Consider the following 23,055-nt stretch of genomic DNA (forward strand, 5'->3'; position numbering starts at 1 on the left):
ATTGTCATTTCCCTCAGCCAGCCTGTAGGATATTTGGAAGAATTTCAGAACCTCAAAGATCAAACCATCCAATAGGATGCTGCTGTTAGAAGAACTAAGATTTTTGAAGGCAGGGAATATTCATTAGCCTGCTTTGGGAAAGGTTAAAACACTCTCGTTTTGCTGGGGAGGAACAGGTTGTGGTGGAAGAAAGGCCAGTGATTTACTGCATGTAGAAAATCTTTATGCTCCTCCACAGAAACAAAATAAGCCAACAGGTCATTCTGCAGAATTGAGAAAGAGAGAACAGTGAGTGAAGAAAAGACGTGCTGAAGACAGAATTGTTCTGTTAGAAAATTGCTTGTGCCTTAGGAATTAATCACCTCTTTCTTTAATAGGGGAAGAAAGCATTGCCCTATGGTATTATGGGGCACCCAAACTGACATGATTCGTCATTGTCATATGTACCCCACATGAAAGGATCTTTTCTCCCAAGCAAAGCCTGATGNTTTGGGAAAGGTTAAAACACTCTCGTTTTGCTGGGGAGGAACAGGTTGTGGTGGAAGAAAGGCCAGTGATTTACTGCATGTAGAAAATCTTTATGCTCCTCCACAGAAACAAAATAAGCCAACAGGTCATTCTGCAGAATTGAGAAAGAGAGAACAGTGAGTGAAGAAAAGACGTGCTGAAGACAGAATGTTCTGTTAGAAAATTGCTTGTGCCTTAGGAATTAATCACCTCTTTCTTTAATAGGGGAAGAAAGCATTGCCCTATGGTATTATGGGGCACCCAAACTGACATGATTCGTCATTGTCATATGTACCCCACATGAAAGGATCTTTTCTCCCAAGCAAAGCCTGATGCTTTTTATGGACTACCGTGTCAAAGATGTAGGGATGGAGATAGGTGTCGCAGAACATTTTTGGCATGAAGCACTAATTAGTAATTGCTAATTAAATGGGGAGGAGACTTGGGTAATGTCTGAACGTACCCACTAATCGTAGCTAATCTCACGTCACATCCCTCTGAACTTTAAAGAAGATCACATTGGTAGGATGTGTCTCAAGTATCCAACCTCGCAGTTTGCAACGCTGCCTCTCTTTGAAGCTGCAGGAGATGGTGACTCCTGATTCAGGCTTGGAATTTTTATTGTCGTTGTTGAACGAAAATCGTCCTGTGACTTTCTTTGGAGCCTGGCCATTTCCTCCTTTCCAGCTCAGAGCATTTTTCCACCGGTGCTCAGGAAAGCTCATGGAAGAAAAGCTGGTTGGCTCAATTGGCATGCAGCCTCATCCTCTACTCTTTTTGTTTTAAAAGTAGAAACCAGCACTCAGTCACTCCTTGGAATGCCATCAACTTTGGTTAGGGATGTGCTTTGGAGGAATTGGTTTGATGTTATTTTAGGGCTTAAAGCAGCCTGTCTTCATGCAAACATGACTGCAGGTGGCCATAATGATGTACTAAGCATCCCTTGAAATGAGTGAATGGCATAGCTCTTGGAAAAAAGAAATTGTATAGAAGGGGCAAATATCATAGTTGGGTATTTGGGGAAGGCTCAAATAAGGATGCGAAATGGTTAAAAAAAAACTTTTAAAATTCTTTGTCTTTTTGGAAGGCATATCCAGTACAGATTTGGACATAAAGTTGGGTTAAAGTTTATGCAGTGAATTAAACTTGCAGGATGCTTTAGAAGATATTCCTAGTTTTGAATCTGAGTAGGAGAGTGTATGTCTTCCCAAACCTGACTCCAAAACATCAGAGGAAAGCAGTTTTTCCAAGTCAAGCTGTTTTTTCAATGCGAAAGGAACAAAGAATAAAACAGATTAACTCGTAACTTTGCTATCATTAATACCAAAATTGCCATTTTTCAACTACTAAGGAGAAATTAAGAATTGTATGCCTTGAGTAAAATCTAGATCCTCAACTCACAGAATCCTTCTTTTTAAAATAAGGAGGACCAACTCCTGATATTTTGGGAACAGTTGGGGAGATGTGAATATTCATTAGCTTTTGGGTGAGGTTCAATAATTACATTTTTTTTGTATGTAACTCATATTTTTGCTATGTAGGAAAATAGAGGGGCATACTATTTGCGAGTGGGATCTAGTGGAGTCTGTAACTTACTTTGTTTCTTAAGCGTTAAAAGGAATTAAAACAAAATGTTAATAACTAATTCAGTGAGAAAAACAGGCGCACACTGCCTTTATATACAAGGACATATTCTTAGACACAGACACACATGTGCACTTACACCCACTGCCCCCCACCCCCACCCCACACACACGTACTGTTTTCCCTGAAAACTTACTTGTAGGAGTCTGTTGCAGGTTTCAAAAAAGAAAATGAAAATGTGCACAGAAATGATACCTTGAACCTAGTAAAATTTACGACGTCTTCTGGGATCGCTTCATGTTATTAATATTTTAGATTCATTTTGCCTTCTATATTAGCCACATGTATACCCAAAGATGCCATGGTATCATAACGTCAACCTAAACAATAACCATTATTTCTATAATTATTTCTGCCACAAAATTTTTTCTCATGTTCTTCCTCTAATTTGTGGGGGTGAGGGCTGAGGAGAGAGAGAATGAAGAAGACAAGCTATGAGATAGCTTTTCAAATAGCAGAGATGTGTATGCACTTTTATATTTGACCACCAAAATGTCTTGTGTTCTTTTGTAGGGTTTTAAGTACCGGTGACCAGGCAGCAAAAGGCAACTATGGGCTCTTGGATCAGATTCAAGCACTGCGGTGGATTGAGGAGAATGTGGGAGCCTTTGGCGGGGACCCCAAGAGAGTGACCATCTTTGGCTCGGGGGCCGGGGCCTCCTGTGTCAGCCTGTTGACCCTGTCCCACTACTCAGAAGGTAATAATGGTGCCCCCAGGGTGGACAGTCTAATGCACTGAACCAAGAAATGAATGGTCAGAGTTCATATCTCAGATGCACGTCCGGGTTGCTAGAAGTCACTCTGGCAACAGAAAATGCCAAAAAGATGAGATGAATCCATCTTCATATCTTTTAAGTCAGCTTTTGTTCCATTTGCTCTGTCACCCAGGCTGGAGTGCAGTGGCACGATCATAGCTCACTGCAGCCTCCAACTCCTGGGCTTAAGATTTCTCCCATCTCAGTCTCCTGAATACCTGGGACTACTGGCTGACTTTTTAGATTTTTTATAGAGAAGTGGTCTTACTGTGTTTGCCTGGGCTGGTCTCAAACTCGTGGGCTCAAGCAATCCTCCTGCCTTGGCCTCTCAAAGTGCTGGGATGACAGATGTGAGCCACCATGCTTGGTCAGCAATATTTTTCTCCTAATTTAAATGTGTGACAATTAGGTGTTGGTTACAATGATTGGAACAAAATAACTACTTTAGAAGTCCCGACACTTTTGTTTCTTTTGCCATTCTGACTGTATTTGACTATTTGAAATTTTATTAACTTCTAGCTACAACTTAGTAAGAGTGATACGGAAGAGAGAGTATGTGGATAAGGGATGCGGGTGTATAGATTTTGTAACCATCAGGGCTTTTAGCCACATGTTTTTTAAAAAGTCACTTCTCTAATTCATATTAATTCTTTAAATCTTCTGGAAATATTGAAACATGTCTGGTGTACTCATTTAGAAGTAGATTCTACCCAGAGGAATAGTGTCTCTCTTCCTGACTGTCTCCCTCCATCTCTTCTTGCTCTTCCCCTCCCACTCTTCTCTCTCCCTCTCTGTCTCTCTCCCTCTCTATGTCCTCCTCCCCTCTCCCTCTCTCCCACTCCCTCTCTCTCTTTTGCTCTGTCTCTCACTCTCTCTTTCTCTCTCTCGCCTCGTTCTACTGTCTCTCCCCCCTCCCTCTCTCTCTCTCCCTCGCACTGTCCCCCCTCCTCTCTCTCCCTTCCCCCCCTCCTCTCTCTCCTCTCTGTCTCCCCATTCTCTTCCTCACTATCTCCTTTCCTCTCTCCCTTTCTCCCCTCTCCCTCTGTCCCTCTCTTTGTTTCTTTCTCTCTCTCTCCCTCCCTTTCTTCCTCTCCTGCAAATACGGCTTTCGGCAAAGGACCTAGTTCCTGGTCAGGTCAGCATGCAGCGCTAGGAGGTGTCCACAGTTCGCTTTCCCCTCTCCCTTCCTCTCTCTCCTGCAAATATGACTTTTAGGAAGGACCTCCTTGCTGGGTCAGTCAGCCTGAGGTCCTCTGCTTATCCCCGTGGGAGCTCCAAACCCTCCCTGGGGCCCTGGTGTTACCCTGGAAAAAGCTGATGTTGGCAAAGCAGAGAAAGAGGAAACCGCAAAAACACATACGCATCATGTTACCTCAACAGACGTGCACTGGACAGGTAGTCGGCTGGGCAAAACCCCCACTACCCAACCGATGTGCACTTGGACAGGTAGTCAGCATAGGCAACCATACCCAACCAGATGTGCAATTTGGGAGACCGAGGTGGGCGGATTGCTTGAGTCCAGGAGTTCAAGATCAGGAGTAATCACTTAGGCAGATGGTTATGCTGCCTAAGTAATGGTCAGCATAGGCAGCCACACCCCTGAGCCCTGCAGGAGTGACTGAGGCTTTCCCCGGAGGCTCACTCAGTGGATTCCCTGCTGTCCCTTTGTGAAGGAGGTTCCCTGCAGTATCCGATGGGAGACTTCATAGGGGAATCCACAGGAATTTGAGGCAATTGGTTCTGGAAGCAGGATCACAAATTCTTGGCTGTGGCCTAAAAGGAAGAAGCAGGAAAGTCTGCAGAGCAGATCCAGCCCTGGGTTACCAGGCCACGTGCAAATGAACATTCCTAATAGCCATCTCAGTCATCAAGACAGCTTTGTAATTTGTTCTGTATCGTCAGTGGTCTTCAGAATGGCACCACACTGATTGAACCTGAAGTTCTCAAAACCTTCATGGAATTTTTTTTTTTTCTTTTCAGGGACTCTCACTCTGTCTCCCAGGCAGGAGTGCAGTGGCACAATCTTGGCTCACCGCAACATCCACCTCCTGGATTCAAAACGATTCTCGTGCCTCAGCGTCCCGAGTTGCTGGGATTACAGGTGCCCACCATTGTGCCCGGCTAATTTTTGTATTTTTAGTAGAGATGGACTTTCACCATGTTGACCAGGCCAGTCTTGAACTTCCTGACCTCAAGTGGTCGACCCACCTTGACCTCTGGAATTATTATTTTTAAAGTTACCAGCTGGATATTGTGGCTCATGGCTGTTATCCCAGCACTTTGGGAGGCTGAGGGGGGAGGATGGCTTGAGCTCAGGAGTTTGAGACCAGCCTGGTCAACCCCTTTTGTACAAAATAAAAACAGCGAGACCCCTTTTATTTTGTACAAAATAAAATAAAACCAGCTGGGCCTGGTGGCGCTTGCTTGTGGTCCCAGTTACTTGGGAGGCTGAGGTGGGAGGATCGCTTGAGCCAGGGATGTTGAGGCTGCAGTGAGCTGTGAGGTTCCACTCCAGCCTGGGTGACAGAGTGAGATCCTGTCCCAACATAAATAAATAAATAAATAAATAAATAAATAAAATTAAAAAGCATGTTTCTTTAGAGTAACTGCAGGACTTTCTTCACTTCCAGCACCATCTGGACAAGTTTCTGGATCACTATGCTCCTCAGTGTCTTAATTTCCAAGATAGGACAGATGAGGGTTTCCTAAAATCCTCCAAACTCTGAATTCCTTGAGTTTTTAGTTCATAATGCTTTGCCCATGAGACCAAATGGCCTTTGATCTCCTACTAGTGCTAATAAGAGGAAAGGCTCATGTTTGTATTAACTTTATTTCAAAAACAGGAAAAGTGAAGAATCTGATGAACCCTTTGGTAGAGAGATTTATATGGCATTTTTGAAAATACCTAGATTTTCACTTTTCTCAATTGATATAATCACAATTGTAGATTTAGAAAGCAGTCAGAACCAACTTTAGGAGTAATCAAACACATGTAAGCCACATTAATTGGAGGGAGGTGTTAATTATTTAAGTCGATAGGTTGGAAATTATTATACCTTTGCATCAGTCATTTCTGCAAGGCATGCTTCTAAACAGCCCATCAATATAATCAAGAATTATGAAAAAGGCAAGCCAGGCTCCTGCCTATCATCCCAGCAATTTGGGAGGCCGAGGTGGGCGGATTGCTTGAGTCCGGGAGTTCAAGACCAGCCTGGGCAGCATGGCGAAACCCTGTCTCTACAAAAAAGAGACACATCTGTAGTCCCAGCTACTTGGGAAGCTGAGGTGGAAGGATCATTTGACCCTGGAAGGCAGAGGCTACAGCGAGCCGAGATCCCGCCACTGCACTCCAGCCTGGGTAGAAGAGTGATACCCTGTCTGAAATAAAAATAAAAATACCCAGACTTTTGCCTTAGGAATTCCTTGCCTGGTTATGTGATCTAATGAAGACAAAGTACTCGTGGAAAGTGATAGTTTTATGAAGATATTCACCCCAGTATTAGTATCATAGCAAAGAATGAAATGAAAAGCTACAAGATCAAAAGGAGAGGAAAATTATAATGAACCATATGTATTTACTCAAAATGATAATAATTTAAGAATTTACCTAAGATCTACATCAGCTGGAAAAACACAGTGTAGATAGCTATATAAATATTGGGCTCAGCTATGCAAAACAGACATTTGAATGGGGGGAAAGAGCTAAGAATTAAGTGAACTCCTAGCATACTCATTATGCTAAGGTGAGCTGTGTTTTAAAGTATGAATTACGGGTGATTTTTTTTCATTATCCAACTGTTTTAGTCTTATCAGGAGTTATACTGCTTCCCTAACATACAAATAAATGTTTTATGTATGTTACTTATATATACACTACTGCCTCAGTTATGAGAAGGGCAGGAAAGGAACTTCTCACAGCATTTTTTCCAATTCTGAATGTTTTAACTACTGAAAGTATCCAACTGAATACATATTGACTTTTTTTGGTTATTTTTGTTTTTGTTTTTGTTATTTTGGACATTTTAAAATAATCTTCAGAACCAAGCATTCAAGTCAATACTTGCACATTTCTGACAGAAACGTTCCCAAGATGGCTTTGATGACATTTTGGTCAAAGCCATATTGGTTTCAAGTTGCGGTCCTGTGTGTCATCTTTGGGCAGTCCTCCAATCTTTAAAATCACATCTTCCTGATGACTATCATATTTTCCTTGTATTTGATTGCTTCTGTGACCTTAAAAATCGACAGGGCATGAACTTCTGGACTCACAGCTGAGTGCCTTATTCTTTAGTGCCCGACTCGGGCTGGGATCCACGGAAACGGTGGGAAGCGATCGTAAATGGAATGCTGATTTTTACAGCCCGCCTCTCTTGTCCTGTCGTGGTTAAAAATACAGATTTTATACTTCTGGACATCCATGTAGTAGACTGAACTCATGGAGAATTTTAAGCTACACAGAATTTTACTCCTAAAATTACCCATGCTTTTTCAAATTTCTCACCAAGCAACGCATTTTTTATATGTGGCAAAATAAAATATACACATCTCTGAGTTTCCAATGGATGTAGTTTTGAAAGAAGTGACTTCAAAAAATACTCCTTATTTAGGCACCCAGTTGAGGATTTCTTTAAGCATAGCTAACTCAATGTATTTATTTTAATTGCCAAATCTTAATATCTTCATTAGACTCAAGGTAGAAGTAGAAATGCATTCCTGAATTAGCACTCTGAAGTTCATTCAAGTGGATTTATTTTTTTTCCCATAATGAAGAGATACCTAGTTTTGCTTGTGAGACAAGAGGGCCTTTGACCTTTTACTAGCTTAAAGCATTTTTTTTTTTCTTGGAAATGGGGAATGCAGTTGCTGTTGGAGTTTTTATATATGGCATCTGGAGGCAAGGAAGCAAAAACGACACTGGATTGTGGAAGGAAAAAGAAATCACATGTATTTTACCAGTGCAGGAAAAGTGTAAATGTGGTTTCATTTCCTTAAACTCGTGTGTGTGTGTGTGTGTGTGTGTGTGTGTGTCTGTGTGCGTAGAATAACGTTGCCTAAAATGAATGTTCAGGAGGAGGGGGGAAGGGGAAATCGAAATGAAAATGGGTAAAAGGTCCCCTGACAGAGTTGAATGCTACTACGTCCAGAAATTCACATGCCTGAGAGACAATCACAGCCTTCATTGCTCAGTAAAAGCTGCGTTTCTGTCCTGCGGGTTTTCATTTGCATGTCCACAATTTTGCACCTGCAGGTCTCTTCCAGAAGGCCATCATTCAGAGCGGCACCGCCCTGTCCAGCTGGGCAGTGAACTACCAGCCGGCCAAGTACACTCGGATATTGGCAGACAAGGTCGGCTGCAACATGCTGGACACCACGGACATGGTAGAATGCCTGCGGAACAAGAACTACAAGGAGCTCATCCAGCAGACCATCACCCCAGCCACCTACCACATAGCCTTCGGGCCCGTGATTGACGGCGACGTCATCCCAGACGACCCCCAGATCCTGATGGAGCAAGGCGAGTTCCTCAACTACGACATCATGCTGGGCGTCAACCAAGGGGAAGGCTTGAAGTTTGTGGATGGCATCGTGGATAACGAGGACGGTGTGACGCCCAACGACTTTGACTTCTCCGTGTCCAACTTCGTGGACAACCTTTACGGCTATCCTGAAGGGAAAGACACTTTGCGCGAGACTATCAAGTTCATGTACACAGACTGGGCCGATAAGGAAAACCCGGAGACGCGGCGGAAAACGCTGGTGGCTCTCTTCACTGACCACCAGTGGGTGGCCCCCGCCGTGGCCACCGCCGACCTGCACGCGCAGTACGGCTCCCCCACCTACTTCTATGCCTTCTATCATCACTGCCAAAGCGAAATGAAGCCCAGCTGGGCGGATTCGGCCCATGGCGATGAGGTCCCCTACGTCTTCGGCATCCCCATGGTCGGTCCCACCGAGCTCTTCAGTTGTAATTTCTCCAAGAACGACGTCATGCTCAGCGCCGTGGTCATGACCTACTGGACGAACTTCGCCAAGACTGGGTACGTTCTTCCTCGTGTTGTGGTATCACTGTCCTCTTCGCTTGTTTGGGTCCTCAGTATAAGTGTTCCTTCTACTGGCATGTGCAGGAGCACACATGTGTACACACACATACACATGCGTGCACACATATACACACAGATACACGCTTACACACGCAGTAACAGGCAGCTTCTCCCGCAACATCTATGGAACTCATTTTTTTCTTTACTCCTAAAGTGTTATAGGAGTAAAACAACTGTCAAACCAGATTTTTACTAGAGTTCTAATTGCCCATTGGGAATTCCAGAGTTCCTACCTGCAGGTGCAGGACTCATACATATATGACGGTTCTGTTAACAGCTGATTAAACAGTTTTGTTTTTGTTTTTGTTCTTGTTGTTTTAGAGACACAATCTCACTCTGTTGCCCACGCTGGAGTGCAGTGGTGCAACGATAGCTCACTACAGCCTTGAACTCCTAGGCTCAAGCCAACCTCCTGCCTCAGCCTCCTGAGTAGCTGGGACTACAAGTGCCTGCCACCATGCCTGGCTAATTTTTAGTTGTTGGTTTTTTTTTTGATAGAAACAGGGTCTCACTCTGTTGCCTAGGCTGAAGTGTACTGGCGCAATCATAGCTCACTGAAGCTCAAACGCATGGGTTCATGTGATCCTCTCATCATCTCAGCCTCTTGAGTAGCTGGGACTACAGGCGTGCACCTCCATGCCCTCACATGGATTTTTGTAGACACAGAGTTTGCTATGCTGCCCAGGCTTCTCTCAAACTCCTGGGCTCAAGAGACCCTCCCACATCAACCTTCTGAATAGCTGGGACTACAGGTGCACACCACCTTACTCAGCTAATTTTATTTTGTTAGAGACAGGGTTTTGCTGTGTCACGCGAGCTGGTCTCAAACTCTTGGGCTCAAGCGATCTTCCCAACTCAACCTCCCAAAGTGCTGAGATTACAGGTGTGAGCCACCACACCAGCCCTGATTACAGAGTTTTAAGTCTAATTTCAACCATATCTCTTGTTAATTTGTGAGGGTATCACAGCACATGCACCACTTGGGGAATTGTGTTGATTGCCTGGCCATAGGAATGAAAACACATATCATAATAATTATACAGAAATATAAATATATATTCCTATATATATTTAACGTCTCTATAAAAATATAGACGTTCCCATATGTATAATATATAGTACATATATATTTGTATATATATACACACAAATATATTTGTATATACAAATACAAATAAATATACTATATATACAAATACAATATATAGTATATATACTATATATACAAATACAAATATGTATATACACACACAAATACATATTTATTTTCTTTGCTATATAAATAGCTATAGAGATAGAGCAAATAAAATATGATATTTGTATCATATTGCTATATGGCTTGCATATATAAACACACGTACACAAACACACATATATGTGTATCTCACAGGAAAGCTCATTTATTGGCCTAAATATAGTAGAAAATATAAAATATACAAAAAGCACATATACAACAGAGTCTGCCAATATTCTGCTGAGCGGATTCTCTGCAAACCATGGGAGAAAAGAACCCAAAACATCCTAAATAGCTCCAAACATTGTGGCATCTTTTCATTTTCTCTTGTCTAATAATGTAACTGTGGAAATGGATGGGGTGTCATTCTGTTCTAGCAGTGTGTGCCTCCATTGTCACCCTGAGCCTCTTTACACTGAATGAGAGAGAGAGATGTGCCTGGCGCCCAGGGAGGGTCAATCTTCCCATGCGGAATGAAGCTCTGAGACTGCAGTGGCCCTGCCGCGCATGAGTTATGCACAGTAATCCTTAGAAGATCTGGGGATGCTGGTGGTTTCAATGCCTGTGTGTTTAGCAGCTGGCGTACTATACTGAAGATTCCAAAGCGGTTTGGGTGGGGAGTGGTTTCAGAATGTTTTGTGCTCTTGGCAAAAGTACAGCATGTTTTTGTAGTGGAAAAGGTATCACCTGGATACCAACTTTCAATAATCAGACTTTGTAGATTTGGTCTGAGAAAGGCTACCTGGGGGAGAAGGGAGGAGGGACCCACATTTGATGGAAATGCTTGTCTATCACTGAAAGGTTCTTTCTTGTGTGAATAAATTGTTGAAATCAAATTATACTTTTTTTTTTTAAATCAACCTTGTTCATTAGTTTGTTAGGGCTGCTGTTACCAGAGTATCAAATACTGTATGGCTGTGCTGGGTGCAGTGGCTCATGCCTGTGACCCCAGTACTTTAGGAGGCCAAGGCAGGAGGATCGCCTGAGGAAGCCACGAGTTTAAGACCAGCCTGGGCAACATAGTGAGAGTCCATCTCTACAAAACAAATGAAAAAATTCAGCTGCGCATGGTAGCATAGGCCGAGAGTCTCAGCTTCTCAGGAGGCTGAGGCAGAGGGATCACTTGAGCACAGGAGGTCAAGGCTGCAGTGGGCCATGTTTGCACCACTGCACTCCAACCTGGGCGACAGAACGAAACCTTTGTCTTAAAAAAAAAAACAAACAAAAAAGCCCAAAAAGTGTGTATCGTTTAACAACAGAAATTTATCGGTTTACACTTCCTAAGGCCAGAAGTTGCAAATGAAGGTGCTGGAAGGGCCAAGTTCCCTGCAAAAGCTATAGGAGGGTATTTCCTTGCTGCTTCTTAGTTGCTCGTGTTTGGGTGCAGACTTTGGCATTCCTGCCTTGCAGCTGCACCACCCCACTCTGTGTGTTTGTCATCTTACGGCCTCCCTGTGTGTCTCTGTCTCCACATGTCTGTCTTCCTATAAGAGCATCTGCCAAGGCGCATTAGAAGCTCACCCTCCTCCAGTATGACCTCATCTTAACATAAATAATCATATCTGCAGTTACCCTATTTCCAAATAAGCTCACATACTGAGGTCCTGGGGTTAGGACTTCAGCGTATCTTACTTTACGGGGAGACAGTATTCAATCTCTAATACCTTGTGAAGCCAGGGCCAGGCCCTCTTTTGTGACAGCACTAAGATAAGCGGTGTCTGCCCTTGCAGAGAATTTCATCTTCTTGAAGCCTAAAGACTTCCATCAACATGGCTATACTCATTCAATCTTCACTACATTGGCATCTAAAGGTATTACTGACTTGGTCTGTAAACACTCTCTTTACTTACTTTCATTAAAACCATATGCTTTTTCTTTTCCTCCTTACATGATTTGAAAATAAACTTTATATGATTATCTTAAGTGGAAAGCTAGAATCATTCCTCATACATTTTATAGAACCATTAAAGCAATAGTGAAATCTAAATAATGCTGTTAAATTCTCTTGCATTGGGGAGTTATACAAGATATAAATGATGAATTGATGGGTGCTGACGAGTTGATGGGTGCAGCACACCAACATGGCATAAGTATACATATGTAACAAACCTGCACGTTATGCACATGTACCCTAGAACTTAAAGTATAATAAAAAAAAAAATAAATAAAAAAAAAATAAATTCTCATTAACTCTTCCTGACTCCCAAGGGCTGTGAGACTGAGACTGGCTCTCTCATTATTAAAAAAGGAAAAAAGACAGAAAAAGATAAAGGAAGTTAATTAGTTCCATGAGGTGATCGTTATCACTGCTGGCACCAAATGGATGCTTTTACCAAGACATCATGAAGGTCTGAGAGAGCCGTGAGAATACCACAGTGATCTCTCTGTTATTGAGTACTTTTTAATGCCATGAATCTGTTTCTTGAAACCACTTGGCTTAGAGCCTGTGGTTTCCCCCCTGCATTTAGGGAATACATTCATGTTGCCATTTATGGTCTGTGTTGAGGGTTCTTCTAGCTTTCATGAAGACCCTGACATGACTGGAAGAGATGAGGAAGGAATTACTGCTAGAACTTGGAGAAACACTCTGATGCTACTGAAATCAAAAGCTGCTGGTAGAGAGAGTTCATTGAGGTACCCAGAGCTCGAATGTCAGTCCGTCTGAAGTCTCTATTTTTGTTTCTTCCGCCCGTGGGAAACATCCCTGAAATAACACTGAGTGTATTAATGCCGTGAGCTCTTTTAATTCATTGGAAAGGTATTAGAATGACTCAAATGATTCCTCAAGCAAGTTACTCAGAACTTACATGCCATGTGAAATGCAACATGCGGATTCAAATACAAATAGATGAAGTGATCACACCTCCATGGCAGCTCCATAAAAGAAGGAAATGGGGAATTTCACCGTCGGGCACAGTCTGGTGAGCTAGGTATTCGTCAGTGGATGACAAGGACCTCAGTTGCAGTTGCTAGTTACTTGTTTATTGTAAATTGGGTGGTGGCCCGATCACTCCAGGGCAGAGAAGGATTCCCTGGTCACCAGGTGCAGAGAACGAACCAACCTGATGCCCGTAAGGAGAAAGTATGGGATGCACCTTATCTGTTGTCATCGTGTGAGCTGCCAAGTTTAACGCCGTTCTGCAGAGCACACACTCAGACGATGACTCACAGAACAGGAGGGCATATTTCTGCATACCATCACTGTTCCCTTCCAGCACTGGAGGTGACAGGAGGAAACAAGAATAGCTCCCAGCGTGTCTGTCACTACACGGTGCCGTGGAGAGAGGATCGCATTGTGCCAGGACATGCTTCACCACTCTCAGTGGGCGTTATGTCAAGCGTTCTAAACCTGCAGGCACAGCACAGTCTCCCGATGGCGCACGTGTTTGCCAAGATGAGGAGGATGGTGTCTGGATGCTTCTATGCAGACATCTCAAAGCAGATGGTTCTGACCTTTAGTCTAGGTTTGAAGGCACGTATACCTGGTATACATAAACCTTTGGATTTAGGGTGGGCACAGAAAAATTATGTTGGGATGTTAATGGCAAAGAAAAGAAAGGAAGGGAGGAGGGAGGAAATGAAGGAAAGAGAGTTGGGACAAAGGAAGGAAGGGAGGGAAGGAGGGAGGGAGGGAGGGAAGAAGAGAAGAAAGTAGGGAGGGAGGGAATCAAGAAAGGAGTGAAGGAAGGGAGGAAGGAGGGAAAGGGAGGAGGAGAGGAAGGAAAGAAGGGAAGGAAGAAGGGAGGGAAGGTGAAAGGAAGGAATGGAGGAAGGAAGAAAAGAGGGAAGGAAGGAAAGGAAAGAAAGAAAAGAGGCAAGAGAGGGAGGGAGGAGGGAGAAACGAGATGAAGGAAAGAAAGTAGCGAGGGAGGGAAGGAAAAAATGGAGGGAGAGAAAAAGAAGGAAGGAAGCAAGGAAAGAAGGAAGAGGGAGGAAAAAGAAAAAGGGATGGAGGAAGAGAGGAAGAAGGGAGGGAGGGAGGGAAAGAAGGAAAACAGGGGAAAGGAGGGTAAGAAAGAGAAATGAGGGGAAGGGAGGAGGGAGGAAGGAAAGAAGGAGGAAGGGAGGGACAATTGGATCCTTGCTTATAAATCATGTCACCTGTATATTTTCATGGTAGCATTAGGTGAGAGGGCTCTCCCATCTCAGAAAGGCGGAGTCAGCGAGTACACATAGTAGAAATGAGGAGGAAGTCCCTGTGGAGGCTCTAAATTATGAAAACCTTGATCAAGACAGGATATTGAAATCAGTGAATGCCAGGGCCTCAAGTAATCCTTGCTCTTTCTTTTTTATTATTGTTTTGAATAGGGAAGCAGTTGCCCAGGCCTGTGCCTGAGCGGATTCTCCCCTGTAGCAAGGAGGAGTTTCAATGTTAGTCCAGGTCAGAGGACTAAAATCATGCTGCAAGAGAACCGTGTAAGCTCAAACATGCAGAGGCATTGTAGAAATAAGGTAGATTGAGACCATTTTTGGAAAAGTGCATCTTTCCTTGACTCTGAGCAGCGTCAAGGAAGAGTGAAAACTAACTCTAAAGTTTGAAAAGGACTCTAGAGCATTAAAGTCCTTTTCCTGTAAAATTGCTTTGGGAATAGGAGAAAAGGGGTTTGTCCAAGCTGATCAACACAATTTAGGTGCTCATTGATCCAGGATTCTTTCATTTTGAGGTCTGTGTGGAAAGAGATGGACAAAAAGGAGTAGAGGAATCTTGGTTTATTTATAAGGTATGACAAAGAACAGTGCTTTAAAGTAATCAAACAATACATTATAATAATATAGTAGAAGACCTTATGTGCTATTGGAAGTCAGAAATGAGAAGAGAGTTTTGTAATGGAAAATCAGGTCAACACATATTTTGATTTTTTTATGTTGTTCCACCAAATCTGGGGTTTGGACGGCAGATTGATTTCTATCCTGTTTGCATCAGATGCAATCACTGCTTTTGAATGTGCTGGTATCCTATGATTAATTTATATTCAACTCTTGTTAAATCTTTGGGAAAGAAAGAAGTTACAGTGAGGTATTTAGTGGGGATGGGTTACAGAGTTGCAGCATAATTCTGGCTGTAAAGGCAACCTTTATTACCAAAAAGGGATTTTAAGCTGAATGAATGAACATCCCCACCTGGTGTGGCAGAGGAGTCACTGAATGCATAATAACCTAGTTTGGTAACAGATCGTTAACTGCGAACAATGTTTTGGGTATAAGGAAAACCTGTGCTACTTAAAGGAACAGCTGAGAGGATTCACAGACATTTTTAGAGAGATCATAGTACTGTATCCATCTCCAGCTAAAGAAATGAACTAGACCTTAGAAATGCACTTGAGTCTCTGCTGCCAAGATTACATCTCAAATAAAACAGGGCAGAGGGAAATGGCTGTGTGAGGTGCTGGGGGATAAGGAGAGAGACATGCATTGAGTCTTTTACTGGAGAGACCAACTTGTGTTTCTATCCTCAGTCATTACAATCTTTTAATTTTACTCACAGGAGTTTAAACAGTTCTTATGCTGAATAAAATCTAAAAAACAAAACACTGACACCCCACATCTAGGTCTCACTGTCTGGAGGGTTTGGTAAGGGAGAATGACTTGGGCTATCATAATCTCCATAAGTGTATCTGGGTTTGAGAATTCTGGCTGTGCATCTCTGAGATCTTTAATAGACAGACCGTATCAGGCGGCAGCTCACTTATGTGAATTTTCCAAATCCTCTGCTTTATTCTTCAAGAACAAATTAAATGTGTTTTCTTTACCTTTCAAATATACCCTGAGTTCCTTCAAAAATAGCCTAGTACCCAAAATGAACAGAATACTCCGTCTCCTAGATGCTCACTGCATAATAGATGATACAGCCACACATCTAATAGACCCAAGTCAGTAAAATTGGATCCATGGAAAAAAGGAGGAATCGTCACTTCCATTTGTTTCTTTAGAATATTAAAAATCAATAACTAATATTAGTGGATTTTTTCCTAATATTTATTCACTTATTTTTCTTTCAACACACATTAAATAACTGAAAATTTTAAAATTATTTCAGAAAGCTTAAAGAAGCACAAGAAACATAAGATGTTGCATTGAATCCAACATTTTTTCAAAACCATAAAAGAATACATGTACGATAAATAAAAAAACAGAAGACTTTTCAAATATATTGTTTATCAGTAAATAAGAAAACTCATGGTATTAGAACCTATGAGATTATATATATTTGTTTTGACCCTCTTAGTAAAGTGAAAACACAGCAGTTAGTGTGCATTCAACTAAAAGGTAGAGGTCAACTTCCTTTTTCTTCTGTATTACATTATACATCTTATATCTATATCTATAGATATACACATACACATATATACCCACATAATATACACACATATATATACTGCATATAGTATACAGTTAGTATACAGTATAAACTGTGGTATACAATGTACTTGTATATAGTATATAATATACAATATACTTTTATACACTGTACAATGTATGCAATATAGAAATACAGTATGTACTCTGATACACAATATATCACTCCCTAGTTCTCCCTCCCTTGCAATATTGTAGGTGTTCTAATTTTTATATCGAAAGAGAGGGGATAATATTTCCTGAATTCTTACCATATGCCAGACATTTTGTCATTATCTTTCAACCTTCATCACTTACCTCCAACCCTGATATTCTCATCCACCATGTAGAGGAGTAAGTTAAGGCCAATACTGGCTGGAAAACTTGCTCAAGTTTTCACAGCTGTTAACTAGCCAGAGCTGCAGAAAGTTGAATACAGGGAAATGATTTATCATCACCACAGACTCAGACTGAGGGGATAAAATCTTCCTTTAGCAAATGTGGCACCTCTGAGTCAAGTATATTGTTTGGATCCTGCACAATGTCTGGTAATGGCTACAGATACATGATCTTCCTTGGTCCTGCAGCCTTCTGCCATGCAGGCCATCCAATGGTTGGAGGCAGTGTCACAAAAGTCCCGCCAAGGAGAAGTTACCTGGAAGATAGATCTTAGCTCACACCTGGAGCCATTGATCAGAATGTTGCAACTCCCTGCTTGCCTGGGTCTGCACATCACATCTGAATGTTCAGTGCTAACTAGTACATAACATTTTACCATGCGTAATCTCAAATCTTTCTTATAACAAATAAACCTTAAGATGTGACTGTTTTGTAGCTTATTCTACAAACCATTAAGAAATGGAAGAAATTAGCATTTGGCAATTTGTTTTAAGAGGAAGTATTATCCTAAGAGAGTTGGTTGCAAAGATGTTTATTAAAGGCCCTATGTTTTATGAATTATCTCCAAATTTTTATGATTTTCCTTCTACCTGTGCCCACTTGTGCAAATAATAATAATTCTTTGGCTCATAGTTTCCAAGCACAACTTAGCATCTGTAACAGCCCTCAGCTTGTTTCCGGGTGTCTTACTTATCTTAAACATGTTAACCTCATCATAACTATATGTACCATTTTAGCAAACTTCTTACAGCTAACATAGTGTGCTTTCATGTTTTCCGGACTTAGTCTTCAAAAGGTATTTTGAAAAACTAGGTATTTTACTTTCAAATAGAGAGCAGACACATGGTGTATATGCCTGTTTACAAACATTTTGTAATTATAAAACCAATTTTTGACTGTTAATACCAATTTTCATTGCTAAAACTGCAACATTTATTCATTTACTTCCAAAGAAATTCTTGAGCAAGAAAGAGAATGCCCATTTCCCCATTTCTTTTTTTTTTTTTGAGACGGAGTCTGTCGCCCAGACTGGAGTGCAGTGGCGCGATCTCGGCTCACTGCAAGCTCCACCTCCCGGGTTCACGCCATTCTCCTGCCTCAGCCTCCCGAGTAGCTCGGACTACAGGCGCCCGCCACCAAGACCGGCTAATTTTTTTGTATTTTTAGTAGAGACGGGGTTTCACCGTGTTAGCCAGGATGGTCTCAATCTCCTGACCTCGTGATCCGCCCGTCTCGGCCTCCCAAAGTGCTGGGATTACAGGTCTTAACCTCAGTACTGTTAACATTTGGGTCCAGATAACTTCCTTGATGTGGGGGTCTCTCCTGTGCACCAGAGGGTGTTTAGTGGCATCCCTGACCTCCACCCTTCATAGAACAACACTTCATCTACGAAAACCAAAAATGTCTCCAGACCTTGCCAAATGTCCCTTTGGAGCAAATCACTCCTGGATGAGTTTTACAGTTCAAAAGAGTGAAACTTGAAATACTGAAAATGTTCCTAGAGACACTTAGTTTTCCTTTTACCCTTTACTTTTGAAGATCATTTGATGCCTTAAAAAATAGTAGACATGTTATAAAATGCCATAATACTGCTATCAGGGTTTATATTTAAAAGAAAATAAGCAATTTTAAAGGAAAAGACAACATGGTAGACATGTCTAGGATTAAAGCAGAATGTACCTTTGCTGCTTGGGTATTTTGTGCTCATTGAAAAATATATATGAAGAGCAGATTGTAACTTCCTGATTTATTGGTTTAAGATAATTTCATGTCACATGTGGAAGGGTATGACCTTTCTTTTTTTCTTCCTTCTATCCCCAGTGATCCAAATCAACCAGTTCCTCAGGATACCAAGTTCATTCACACAAAACCCAACCGCTTTGAAGAAGTGGCCTGGTCCAAGTATAATCCCAAAGACCAGCTCTATCTGCATATAGGCTTGAAACCCAGAGTGAGAGATCACTACCGGGCAACGAAAGTGGCTTTCTGGTTGGAACTCGTTCCTCATTTGCACAACTTGAACGAGATATTCCAGTATGTTTCAACAACCACAAAGGTTCCTCCTCCAGACATGACATCATTTCCCTATGGTACCCGCCGATCTCCTGCCAAGATATGGCCAACTACCAAACGCCCAGCAATCACTCCTGCCAACAATCCCAAACACTCTAAGGACCCTCACAAAACGGGACCCGAGGACACAACTGTCCTCATTGAAACCAAACGGGATTATTCCACTGAATTAAGTGTCACCATTGCCGTCGGGGCATCGCTCCTCTTCCTCAACATTTTAGCCTTTGCGGCGCTGTACTACAAAAAGGACAAGAGGCGCCATGAGACTCACAGGCGCCCGAGTCCCCAGAGAAACACCACAAATGATATCGCTCACATCCAGAACGAAGAGATCATGTCTCTGCAGATGAAGCAGCTGGAACACGATCACGAGTGTGAGTCGCTGCAGGCACACGACACGCTGAGGCTCACCTGCCCACCAGACTACACCCTCACACTGCGCCGGTCGCCAGATGACATCCCACTTATGACGCCAAACACCATCACCATGATTCCAAACACACTGACGGGGATGCAGCCTTTGCACACTTTTAACACCTTCAGTGGAGGACAAAACAGTACAAATTTACCCCACGGACATTCCACCACTAGAGTATAGCTTTGCCGTATTTCCCCTCCTATCCCTCTGCACCACCTGCTCAGCAACATAGAAGAGATAAAGAAAGAGAGAAAGAAAGTCTCCAAACCAGGAATGTTTTTGTCCCACTGACTTAAGACAAAAATGCAAAAAGGCAGTCATCCCATCCCAGCAGACCCTTCTTGTTGGTGTTTTCCAGTATTACGAGATCGACTTCTGACCCTATGAAATGTGAAAAGTACACATTTCTGTTAAAATACTGCTTTAAGATCTCTACCACTCCAACCGATGTTTAGTGTGATAGGACATCACCATTTCAAGGACCTGGGTGTTTCTAACATCATGGAAGCAGCTGATACTTCTGAAACTCACCCAAGGACACTGAATATTTTTTAATTACAATGGAAATTTAAACATTTCTTTCTGTGCCACACAATGGATGGCTCTCCTTAAGTGAAGAAAGCGTCAATGGGCTTTTGCCCAGCACATGGAGCTGTAATCCAGAGAGAAGGAAACGTAGAAAGTTATTATTAAAATAAAAGAATGGACTATGCAGTGAAATCTGTATGGTTCTGTGCAAAGAGGTGTTTTGCCAGCCTGAACTATATTTAAGAAACTTTGTAAAAATTAAAAATGTATATAGCTGTGAGTTTAAACAAAACCACAAACAGACAAACAAGAAAAAAAGCTTTTATTGGTGTTTTCACTTTGAAAGAGCTTTTAGCAAGGTTGTGCTTTTCATTGTGCTCTGTATGTATATAAATATATATATACACATTAGTCATATCAGCTCTGTTTCCTCCCCAACAAAAGAGGCTTTTCTTCTTAATTACTTGTGGTAAACAAAGACGTGGGATTTTCTTACATGAGATTCTCATTTGTAGGAGGATGTGATGTCCCACAGAAGACCCAGACGGTCTGTGTGGCCTATTTCCCCCGTCAGGTTGCACAGGTGCATGCAAGAGCATTCTTAGGAGACCATTGTTTTGAAAAACTTTGACTCGTATGTGTTAGCCTTCATGAAATTGCAGTACAGAGATGGGTCCCCAAAGTGGAATGTATTTACAGCTTGTTAAATTAGAGACATGCACACACAGAGAATCAGCAGGGAGAAACAAAAATACAAGTCCCATTCTGTAGCTGTGGCCCTTTGAATATGTTTAGGAAGAGTTGCTTCCCATTTCAGGGCCCTGCCAAAAAAAGAAGAAAGCTTGCCTTTGGTGGGGCTATGCCCCTTGGAGTAAATACGGCTCTGTGTTCCCTAGCAGCTGCGGGCGGGTTTGGCCGATGAAGTACCTGCTCAGCTTAGCTAATCAGATTGAAGGAAGACATGTGTCTTTCCTTTTTGTTTAAGCACTCGGTCCCTTATTTATCAGTAGGCAGGTTTTTAAAAATCTTTTACATCATTTATGGGATCAAACAAATGATTGTCTGAAAATATCACTTTTTGTGAATTTGTATATCTGGTCACCAAACGATGAATATTATAGAAGAATGGGGGAAGAAAAGGATAGAACATTAAAACTGCTTTGCATGGGTTTTCTGGGAAATTAGGATAACTTCACTGAGAAGACATTGAATGGAAATTATTCACCCATTTTAAATTGGTGACCTAGGGATCAGAGATTTGTCTTTCCAATAGCTTGTCATTTTCTCATTTCTCTTCTCATTTTCAGGAAAGTTTTGAGTGTTATAAGGTGGAAGGAAACATAGTAGCAACGGTTACTTTATATTTTGTCTTTCAAAAATTATNTAAAGAAAGAGAGAAAGAAAGTCTCCAAACCAGGAATGTTTTGTCCCACTGACTTAAGACAAAATGCAAAAGGCAGTCATCCCATCCCAGCAGACCCTTCTTGTTGGTGTTTTCCAGTATTACGAGATCGACTTCTGACCCTATGAAATGTGAAAAGTACACATTTCTGTTAAAATACTGCTTTAAGATCTCTACCACTCCAACCGATGTTTAGTGTGATAGGACATCACCATTTCAAGGACCTGGGTGTTTCTAACATCATGGAAGCAGCTGATACTTCTGAAACTCACCCAAGGACACTGAATATTTTTTAATTACAATGGAAATTTAAACATTTCTTTCTGTGCCACACAATGGATGGCTCTCCTTAAGTGAAGAAAGCGTCAATGGGCTTTTGCCCAGCACATGGAGCTGTAATCCAGAGAGAAGGAAACGTAGAAAGTTATTATTAAAATAAAAGAATGGACTATGCAGTGAAATCTGTATGGTTCTGTGCAAAGAGGTGTTTTGCCAGCCTGAACTATATTTAAGAAACTTTGTAAAATTAAAATGTATATAGCTGTGAGTTTAAACAAAACCACAAACAGACAAACAAGAAAAAAAGCTTTTATTGGTGTTTTCACTTTGAAAGAGCTTTTAGCAAGGTTGTGCTTTTCATTGTGCTCTGTATGTATATAAATATATATATACACATTAGTCATATCAGCTCTGTTTCCTCCCCAACAAAAGAGGCTTTTCTTCTTAATTACTTGTGGTAAACAAAGACGTGGGATTTTCTTACATGAGATTCTCATTTGTAGGAGGATGTGATGTCCCACAGAAGACCCAGACGGTCTGTGTGGCCTATTTCCCCGTCAGGTTGCACAGGTGCATGCAAGAGCATTCTTAGGAGACCATTGTTTTGAAAACTTTGACTCGTATGTGTTAGCCTTCATGAAATTGCAGTACAGAGATGGGTCCCCAAAGTGGAATGTATTTACAGCTTGTTAAATTAGAGACATGCACACACAGAGAATCAGCAGGGAGAAACAAAATACAAGTCCCATTCTGTAGCTGTGGCCCTTTGAATATGTTTAGGAAGAGTTGCTTCCCATTTCAGGGCCCTGCCAAAAAAAGAAGAAAGCTTGCCTTTGGTGGGGCTATGCCCCTTGGAGTAAATACGGCTCTGTGTTCCCTAGCAGCTGCGGGCGGGTTTGGCCGATGAAGTACCTGCTCAGCTTAGCTAATCAGATTGAAGGAAGACATGTGTCTTTCCTTTTGTTTAAGCACTCGGTCCCTTATTTATCAGTAGGCAGGTTTTAAAATCTTTTACATCATTTATGGGATCAAACAAATGATTGTCTGAAAATATCACTTTTGTGAATTTGTATATCTGGTCACCAAACGATGAATATTATAGAAGAATGGGGAAGAAAAGGATAGAACATTAAAACTGCTTTGCATGGGTTTTCTGGGAAATTAGGATAACTTCACTGAGAAGACATTGAATGGAAATTATTCACCCATTTTAAATTGGTGACCTAGGGATCAGAGATTTGTCTTTCCAATAGCTTGTCATTTTCTCATTTCTCTTCTCATTTTCAGGAAAGTTTTGAGTGTTATAAGGTGGAAGGAAACATAGTAGCAACGGTTACTTTATATTTTGTCTTTCAAAAATTATTGCATTACCAAGAAAC

The 23,055-nt window shown here is 41.7% G+C and overlaps 1 protein-coding gene across 1 annotated transcript; it reads left to right on the top strand.

Moving 5' to 3' along the window:
- Positions 1-2,667: 2,667 nt before the first annotated feature.
- LOC108543706 (neuroligin-4, X-linked) lies at positions 2,668-20,606 on the top strand. Its single transcript, XM_017894309.1, has 3 exons — positions 2,668-2,849; positions 8,155-8,944; positions 18,798-20,606. Exons 2-3 carry the CDS (start codon positions 8,265-8,267, stop codon positions 19,645-19,647), a joined length of 1,530 nt encoding a protein of 509 aa, XP_017749798.1. The 5' UTR covers positions 2,668-2,849; positions 8,155-8,264; the 3' UTR covers positions 19,648-20,606.
- Positions 20,607-23,055: the final 2,449 nt, after the last annotated feature.

Source organism: Rhinopithecus bieti, unplaced genomic scaffold (assembly GCF_001698545.2).
Source record: "Rhinopithecus bieti isolate Rb0 unplaced genomic scaffold, ASM169854v2 scaffold_25916, whole genome shotgun sequence".
Classification (NCBI taxonomy): domain Eukaryota; kingdom Metazoa; phylum Chordata; class Mammalia; order Primates; family Cercopithecidae; genus Rhinopithecus; species Rhinopithecus bieti.

Bases quoted from the DNA above. Each gene is read 5' to 3' on its own strand.
- LOC108543706 (XM_017894309.1), top strand. From the start codon at position 8,265: ATGCTGGACACCACGGACATGGTAGAATGCCTGCGGAACAAGAACTAC. The intron at 8,945-18,797 runs GTACGTTCTTCC...TTCTATCCCCAG, and splicing joins ACGAACTTCGCCAAGACTGG to TGATCCAAATCAACCAGTTC.